The 9,127-nt window shown below is 61.2% G+C and overlaps 2 protein-coding genes across 2 annotated transcripts; both read left to right on the top strand.

Annotated features, from left to right (window-relative positions):
• Nucleotides 1-813: 813 nt before the first annotated feature.
• Nucleotides 814-3,546, top strand: LDBPK_170550 (protein kinase, putative; the record flags this gene model as incomplete). The annotated part of the gene is made up of 1 exon (XM_003859861.1): nt 814-3,546. One exon carries the CDS (start codon nt 814-816, stop codon nt 3,544-3,546), a length of 2,733 nt encoding a protein of 910 aa, XP_003859909.1.
• A 2,673-nt stretch (nt 3,547-6,219) lies between these two features.
• Nucleotides 6,220-7,821, top strand: LDBPK_170540 (hypothetical protein, unknown function; the record flags this gene model as incomplete). The annotated part of the gene is made up of 1 exon (XM_003859860.1): nt 6,220-7,821. One exon carries the CDS (start codon nt 6,220-6,222, stop codon nt 7,819-7,821), a length of 1,602 nt encoding a protein of 533 aa, XP_003859908.1.
• Between the last annotated feature and the right edge of the window lie 1,306 nt (nt 7,822-9,127).

Here is a 9,127-nt window from a genome sequence, read left to right as displayed (position 1 = left end):
GCGCCTGCCGCCTGTTCGTCACCGCGAGTGCCGCAAACGTTGGGAGTTTCTACCAAGATGCGTGCAAAGCAGGGCACGACATCCGCCACAGCCGGGGCGGCGACAGCGGCAGCGGTGCTCGAGAGCACTACAGGCAAAGGATGCAGCACCGCCCCCTCCACACACGTGACAGAAAAGAGGCCAAGAAAGGCTTGCTTAGTGACCCCCGGGCTAAAGGGTGAGCCAGTCTCGCTCCGGTCGGACGCGTCACGTAGAGCAGCCAAGACCGCGCCTGTGCACTCGCTGTTGTCAACAACACTGTCCACCTCCTCCTCATATCTGCTGCCGCCCGCCGTGAACGGGGTGGGTGCGAAGCGTCGCACCTCGAGCGTCGCCACGGCATGCTCGACCGCGACGGCCCCCTTACTCCCTGTTCCCAGTCCACGGAGCACGCGCTCCGCTGGCGCCTCTTCCTCAGCACTGACGACAAAGAGCGAGCCACTATCGTGCACGGCTGGGACAGCGCCCGGAAAAAGGGCCTCTGCACGCCGTGGCAGCCGCGCCGCGCCTACCACGAACCGGAGCGGCAAACGCGGCAGCGTCGGGCTTCTCCTCCCTGCTGTGCACAATGACAAGGATGTCGCCGTCGTGGCTGTCAAGGGTTGCGGCAACGATGACGGCGGGAAGCCTGAGGAGAACACGCCATTCTTGAAGTCAGCCACCACCCCGGCTGTCGCTCTCGCTTTTCCTATTGCCTCCCTCTGTGGGAATCGCGGCGGCGGTCTCACAGCTGCAGTCACAGATGAGCTTCCGCCCCTGTGCTCGCCGTCCTGGATGCCGCTGCACAAGACGCGGATCAACGCAGACCCACAGCGCTCACCCCCACCCGCCCCTGCGAACCACATCAGGTCGCCTGTAGGTAGCGTGTCGTCGCAGTCCTTAGCCATATCTCCCCTCTCGACCAAGCCGGTCGACATACCTTCGCCGGAGCGGAAGCCGAACAGTGGAGTCGTCACCGGCGTCAGCATCAGTGACGGTGGTGCCGTCTGGGACCGGCGAGCACAGTGCCGAGCGCCGACGCCCCCCCCCAGTAGCATCACTGTGGAGCGCCGAGAAGAAGCCGGATACGGCGCGATGGTGGCGAAGGGGGGAAAGGCAAGCAGCTCACTCAGCAAGGCCACTGCCGGACGCGTTGGGAGCCAGGAAGATGATGTGGAAGGGGGCGATGAGACCTCGAGCGAAGACGAGGAGGACGAAGAAGAGGATAGCGATGAGGAAGACGACGAGGGCGAAGAAGGTGGCTACTATGACGGCGCCACGTCCGACCAGGAGGAGGAGGACGACGACGTAGACACTGGCGACAGCACCTCTGATGACGAGGAAGATGAAGACGATGCGTCGACGTCGGCTTCATCTTCCTCCTCGGGCTCTTCGACGGCGCCGGTAGAGATCGGCAGCAGGAGGACGCGGAGGAAGATGCAGAGTGGCAAGAAGTCGACGCAGCGCTCTCTCAAGGCCGCGAAGAACACGGCCGTGCCGTCATCGGCTTCAAGCGGTGCGCAGTGGTGCGGTGGGCCCGGACCGGCAGCGCAGCCGATTCGCACGAAGGTGTCGAGAGAGGGGGACGTGAACGTGAAGGTCATCTTTGCCGCTCGCTCCCGTCACTGCTTCCGCCGCTATGTCAAGGAGGTGATGACGCGCTTCGGCTTCCGGAAGGCGACCGACTTTGACATGTACTGCATTGACCAGTATGGCGACCGCGTCGACATCGATACGGAGGAGGACTTTGAACAGCTGCTTGACGCCTTTACGGAGGCCATGGGGGTGGTAGGCAAGGATAGTCTCGTGGGCTCCCCAGACACGCACGCCTCTCCTCCGCCGCCGTCCCTGGAGCCGCTCCACCACCTGTACGGCGCGAACCAAAGCACGGGTAGCTGTGGGATGCCCGCGGCGGGTGATGGGTCCAGCATGAGTCGCCATGCCCGCGAGCGCGCCATGAGCTTCAGCGCAAGCCAGAACCACACGTCCTCCTTCTATGCCGCCAAATCCTTCTCCTTATCCCCCCGACTGGACGCGACGATCGCGTCGTCCATCAGCGCTGGCAGCCTCGTGGAAGATGACGGCAAGAGCAGCGGCAGCGTGCTGCGACTTTATGTGCGCTATTCGAACGCCTACTACACCGAGCACCGCCGAGAGTTTGAGCAGCAGATGAATCATAGCCTGCTCTACCCGCAGGCCATGCTGAGTAACGGTGGCAGCGGTGCCCATCCACCGCCGCCGCCGCCGCAGCAGCAGCAGCTGTCGCTTGGGTCGCCTTCGAGCAAGTGGAGACTTCAAACGGATCAGCTTCCAAGTGGCCATGTCTCGCCAGGGGCGGTAGGTTCTCCCCTCGCGCGAAATCTGCTCGCGTTCACGACCTGCAGCGTTGGCAGCGGAGGCGGAGATGGCGGCGCCATTTCGAGCCACGACGAGCTCAATGCTGTTCATGGCAAATCTTCCGATTGGGCTGCTGCCTCTGCGGACAGCATGTCGATGCAGTTCAACGAGACACTAAACAGCAACCTTGCCAAGACGCTCCGGCTTGATGAGGCCGAGCCGCTAGACTGGCGGCGTATGAGCGTGCTTGGCAAGGGCTCCTTCGGCACGGTGTACGAGGGCATCACTCAGGATGGAAAGATGCTGGCGGTGAAGGTGCAGGAGCTGTCCCTCGACGACGGCGAGGACGCGGAGGCGGTGAAGGCGGTGAAGGCGGAGATCAATCTCATGCGTTCGCTGAAGCACAAGAACATTGTCACCTACTACGGGTGCCAGACGCGCGTGCTGCCGACAGGCAATCAGCAGATGGAGGTGTTCCTCGAGCTATGCCACGGCGGCAGTCTCGCTTCCCTGCGGCGGAAGTTCGTAAAGGCCAAGGAGCCGTTCAGTATCTCGCTCGTGCGCTCATACACGCGGCAGGTTCTGGAGGGGTTGGCCTACCTGCACGCCCAGAACGTTGTGCACCGCGACATCAAGAGTGACAACGTACTCATATCTGCAATGGGCGAGGCGAAGCTTGCAGATTTTGGGTGCAGCAAGCGGCTAGGGCCGGCGACGCTGCAGGGCATGCCGGGTACACTGCCTCCAGGTGCAGCGCCGGCGGCGGCGGCACCAAGCCCACAAGAGGCGGCGGTAGCACGTGCCGCTATGCACCAGACAGTGGTGGGCTCGCCCTTCTTCATGGCGCCAGAGGTGCTGCGAGAGGACGGCAGCTACACTGGCGCAGCGGACATCTGGTCTGTAGGCTGCTTGGTGCTGGAGCTGCTCGGTCGTGAGCCGTGGGACATCACCGGCAAGAACATCTTTCAAATTATGTTTCGCATTAGTAAGGAGAAGGGGATGCCGACTGGGGTGCCGAAGAAGTGCCCAGCGATTCTTCTCGACTTCTTCGAGCGATGCTTCCAGCGGGATACCAAGCGGCGGGCCACCGCGGTAGAGCTTCTGGAGCATGAGTGGCTGACGTGCCCCGACAAGGCGCTCGAGGAGGTGCCGCCGTCGCCGCTATCGCAGAAGGAGTCGCCGGCGGAGTGACGGAGAAAGAGGTGCGAGGGGGGTGAGACGTGCTTGTCAGTTTGGCTGTGTGATTGGATATGCGCGTCTCTCCGTCCACCTGCCTCCGTGGTTTAGTGGATCGGCAGGAGGGGTGTGGAGCCGAACGCCCAAATTCTTTGTTCTGATTATTTCTTCGTGTGCTCGCGCTAGCACCGCCACTATCCCCTCCCTCCTCTTCTCTCGCTCTTGTTCTCTGTGTGGGTGCACCCGCACGCGGAAAGCGCGTTCCTCGCAGCACGATGGCTGCGTCGTTCTCTAACGCGCTCGCGCCTGCCCCCCTCCCCCTATCTCTCTGCGTCTCCCCCACCCCACCCAGTCCGATCCGCTTGTTGTCACGCCACGTGATGGCGCGCTCTCGTGCCATCTCTCCTTCTCGTCTCTCTTTGTTTTGCCCCTTTCCCGGCCTGCGTCTGTGTCTCGTACACAGATTTGCGGCGGGTAGCACGTGCGGGCTGCCTGGACCCCTTCGCAAATCACAGACCGACGCATCCACGTGCACTCGCCGCACGCGTACGTGCCTTTGTTTTTCCTTTTGTGAATGTGCATAGGCTTGCCGCTTCTTCTCTCTCTACCTCCGCGCGCGTAGCCCACTCGGCTGCCTTGTTTTCTTCCTCCTCCGCTCTCACCCCTTCCGGTCTCCCGGCTCCGCTTGCGCGTCTTTCCGCCGCGGCGACTCACACGCAGCACTGTGCTGTCTCACCGCACCCTCCCTCTCCCAAACTTGTGATGAGAAATGTGGGACTCATGTGATGAAGGAGAGAGGAGGGACAAACACATGTACTGTACCACCGCACTTACCTTGATAGATAACACGAAGACACGCACACACGCACGCGCATGCATACGCGCAGCCACTTGGACGCCTTCTCGCATGTGCTTGCGTCTTCTTGATCTCTCACTCTCTTCGCATGTTTTCGCATCCTTGCTGATGCGGCCACCAGTCCCATGCTTTCACGAATCCCTTTTGTTTTCTCTTTGCAACGTGTTGTTATGTGCGTGCTTTCTTCGCGTGCATCGCCCTTCCCCCTTCCCCCTTCCCCCTTCCCTTCTCTCTCCCCCTCCTCCTCTCACTACCGCTGACGTGTGGTGCCGAGGCACCCTTCTTGTGTTGTGTCTATCGGAGGGTCTGACGATGCCGATGCGGCGAGAGAGGGAGGGGAGGCGACGAAAAGATGGATGGGAGGTGGCGGTGAATGACTGGCGAAGGAGAGTGAATCAGCCAACCCCCCTCCTCTTCCGAGGACACGAGATGCACATATACCGCCGTCGACACAGGCACCAGAGTGCCTGCTCCTTTTCTCCTCCCCAATTCCCTCCTCCCTCCTCACCTAGTGTGAAGGAGAGGGAGGGCGAGTGGCGCGAAGTATTCGCGCGTATGAGGTGCCTTCGAGCAACGAAGCGCGCTATGAAGAGAAAGCGAATGCATGGCACTCACATGGACGTCTTCCTCTTGCCTTCCAGCCGTCACCCCCTGGTGCCATGGAGGCGTACTTCATCGGCGGACTTTGTTTATGGCCACCTCTCGGCTACCGCCGCTGCTGCTGCTGGATGACCGTCAGCATTCGCATCCTCATTGTCCAGTTCACGGACGGACGGGCAGCGACGAGAACCGACAACCCATGCGGCTGCAAGGAACCACACACGACATGTGTGCATCTCACTCTGTTTCTTTGTTGCTCCCTGTCGCCCCCCCCCTCTCCCCCCGCGTGCCACTTCACCCTCTTTCTTCTCTCCTGTCCACCTTCTTCTTGCCCCGCTCCTCCATCGGCGCTGCTCTGCAACTCGTATCACACCGTTGCACATGCTATACCATCAACTGCACACCTTCACTGGATGCTTACACACACACACACACATATATATATATATATATGTGTGTTTGTGTGTGCGTGTGGCGACCATCATCGAAGAAAATTTCGCTACTCTTTTCGCCTTTACTGCTTTCCTTCTTCCATCTCTTTTTTTTTTTCCTCGAGAGTCGCAACAACAACACGAGGCCCCTCCCCCTCCTTTGCTCTGCCCGCGACGTCTTATCGCCTGCGTCCCATTGCAGCATTTTCTGCTCTCTTTGCTCATTTCTGGAGCCTGTTCCTCGTCTCCCCCGCCCAGGCCCCCGCTTGCAGCGACAGCTGATCTGACTTAGTCCCCTTCTCCCCGCTTGCTTGCTTGCCCTCACGCGTGCACGTACATACACACACACACTCACGACACCCCCTTGCTTCATTTCGTGCCTTGTCCCTTGTGTGCGTGTGCCGCGTCGTGCCGTATCTCTCTCTCTCTGCACCCATCTCTGCCTTATCCTCTGTATCTCGGGCCTCTCTCGTGCTTGGCTGCGTGGGCATCATTATCATCAATATCAGTAAGAGAATATCGGAGGGATAAGGGTGGTGGGGGGGGGCGGCGACGGCGGTCATCGACACGTACTTGCCTGGCTTCTTTTTTCCTCTTCCTCTGGCCCCCCTTTTCAGGACCGTCGATTTGCACTGCTGCTTCTCCGTGCGCTTGCGTGTGCGTGGACCTCTCCCCCGCCGTGGTGACGTGCGATAGCCCTCACCCCCTCCCCTCTGTCTCTCGCGCACCTTTCCGCTCTCCCTGCACAAGAAAGATCGCCCGCTGCGGCAGGGACAACATCCTCCGCGAACGCAGAAAAAAATGGAGCCGCATAGCGTTGCCGTGTCCACGCCGATGATGGTGTGCGACGCCTTCGCGAAGGACCGCTTCAAAGGCAACCCGGCCGCTGTCTGCCTTGTGCCGACCTCCGTGTACTGCATGGAGTGGTCTGCCGTGAGCAGCCTCGAGGCCAGCTTGGGCCGCGGTGAGCCGGAGTCGCAGGAGAGAAAGATGACGGAAAAGGACCGCCAGGCGGCGGCCGAGAAGTACTCGGTAGAGCGCAACATCAAGATGGGCCGCGCGTTCCAGCAGGTGGCGAAGGAGATGAACTTATCAGAGACCGCCTTCGTCTACCGCCTGCCCGCCTCGCGCATCCGCACTATTCATGAGCAGATCATGCACAAGTGTAAGGAATTCGAAAACGAGTACGAGGAGAAGGTGAAGCACGACAACGAGGAGCGCCGCCGCATGAGCGCCGCCGTCACGGAAGACGACGAGGCACCGGGGCTTCCAGCTCCGGATCGGCAGCAGGTATCGGTGGCACACACTATGGAAAGCAGCCAAAACCCGACGCACTCGGCGAAGCTTCCGGGCAGCATGGCATGGCCGCCCTCGCCTGGTCTGTTGCCTAGCTCCAGCTTCTCTATGGCGAACTCCGGTTTGAGCTTCCTCTACACCCGCGCCTCCAACTCCATGATGACCAGCAGCGAGACGGGCCGTCGTCCGCGCCGCATGCATACGCAGTGGTTTGGCCTGCGCTGGTTCACGCCGATAAAGGAGGTGCCTCTGTGCGGCCACGCCACCTTCGCGGCGGCGCACGCCATCTTCGAGATCTCGCGGCTCGTTCAGTCGGAGAGTACGCGCCACCTGGTGTCGCATATCCCAATGGAGTTCTTTGTGCCTGCGCAGACGGACGTCATCTGCTTCGTGACGGAGTCCGGTATCATCAGCGTGCGCCGCAAGTCTGACTCCATCGCCAGAGCCGGCAGCTTAATGTTGCAGAGCTACACCTGCTCGCCGGACACGTACGAGGTGCACTTTCCCATGACAGAGGCGCTGTCGATCAAGGAACAGGTGCCGCAGGAGCTCTTCGGAGATGTGGCGGCGGCGCTCGGACTGGCGTACGGCGCCGAGTGTATCGAAGACATTGCCTACTCCAAGTTGACCGGCTACTACGTGGCGCGTCTGTCCACGCCGCACAACGTGCTGGAGTGCCGGCCCGACTGGGAGGCGCTTCGCCGTGCCTTTAGCTCGACCCACTTCATGGATGCCCTCAAGGAGCAATCTGCTGTTATGGGCCCCATCAAGGGCCTCGGTGTGACAGCTCAGAACGAGGGGCACATTATGGTAGGGCCGGCTGCCAACGCCCAAGTTATCTCGCGCTTCTTCGCGCCGTGGATGGGCGTTGATGAGGACCCGGTGACAGGTTCGCTGTGCACCACAATCTTGCCGTACTGGCTGCGCTTTCTCCAGAACGGCCGCTTCAAGGTCGGCGACCACCTGCACTTCTACCAAGCCAGCAAGCGCGGCGGCTCTATGACAGGCATCGTCATTGGGCGAAAAGCGGAGCGCGTGGCGCTGATCGGACCTGTCGTTACCTTCATGCGCGGCAACTGCACCTTCGAGGTGGAAGAGGAGCACTAAGGCGTGGCGGGCACACACGCCTATGCGTACATGCACGCCTACACATATATCTATACACACACGCACACACGCACGCAGAGGCGCACACTCCTCCTTTGTCCCCTTCACAACATCAGAAGCTGCCGCGACACTGCGCCATCCTGTACGGCCGTGGGCGCCGTGCGGGCAACTCTTCTTCCGTTCATGATGTGCCTTGATTCGTGCCGGTTTCCTTTTTGGTTCTCTCTGCCCTCCCTCCTCTCCTCCTCCCGCTGCATGCCACTCACGGATGAGGCTGCCCTCAAGGAATGTCCGACCCCGAAGCTGCCACGCCTGGGAAGACCCCTCATTCTCTTCGTCATGGCGTCGCCAGCATCTGTAGAAGTGCAAAGGCCCGTGCCAGTGAGAGAAAGGAGACGTGCATATACGCGAGCACGGTCACAGGCACCGAGACAGCGGCAGAGACGCCTATGACACATTCCTTGCAGTGTCTCTCGCTCGTCTCGCACGACATCTCGCAACCCTATCAAGGCAATGCGGTGTGTGTGGGCGTGGGGTGTGGGTGTGGGTGTGGGTGGGGTGGGGGGCGGGGGTAACGGGGCCGCGCTGGTTTTCCCAAAAGTCTCGTGCGGCTTCTCTCCGTGGTGCGTCTTCTTCTGCTTTGCTGTGTCCGATACTGTGCACACTGTGGATGCCCGCAGCGTGCTGTGCGCCCGGCTCGCTCGCTCCCTTCCCGTCTCTCACGACAAACCACTCCAAACCCCGCCACATCACTTGCACCTCATCTCCGCTGTTCCTTCCCTTGTTGTTGTGTGGCGTCGTATCCTTCGTCGCCGCCACCGCTGCCGCCTCCTGACCCATGGCAACGAAGGCGGTGGGGCGGGGAGAAGAACGCGATCGACGTGGGCTGCGGTGGCGACGGCCGGAGGGAGCGTCCTCCATCTCATCGCGTGAACCGAACAAAGAACAACAAGCAACCAAGAGAGGTACACTGCGGTCTGTGAGGCGTGAGGCTTTCCCGCGCGAGCGATGGGGGGTGGGTGTCACAGGTTGAGAGAAGGGGGCACAGAGAAGGCGAAAACGGTGGAGCGTAGGCGGAGGAGAAGCTGCAGAGGGGCGCTGACGGACATCAACGGGAGGGGCGACAGGCGGCGAGTCTGTGCACTTGGAAGTGATGTAGGACGGAGCAGAGCGAGGAGGCAGGTAACAGGCTTGGCCGGCGTGCGCGGAAAGAGAGACAACCGTATGCGCTGCCACACATTTGGGCAGCCACCGCGATGCCCCGCCCTCCCCGCAAAATTTTGCCCTTGGTCGAGGCTATGAAGGA

This window comes from Leishmania donovani, chromosome 17 (assembly GCF_000227135.1).
Source record: "Leishmania donovani BPK282A1 complete genome, chromosome 17".
In the NCBI taxonomy this organism is placed as follows: Eukaryota; Euglenozoa; class Kinetoplastea; order Trypanosomatida; family Trypanosomatidae; genus Leishmania; species Leishmania donovani.
The sequence above is the reverse complement of the archived record's forward strand: the minus strand, read 5'-3'. Positions and strand labels throughout refer to the sequence as shown.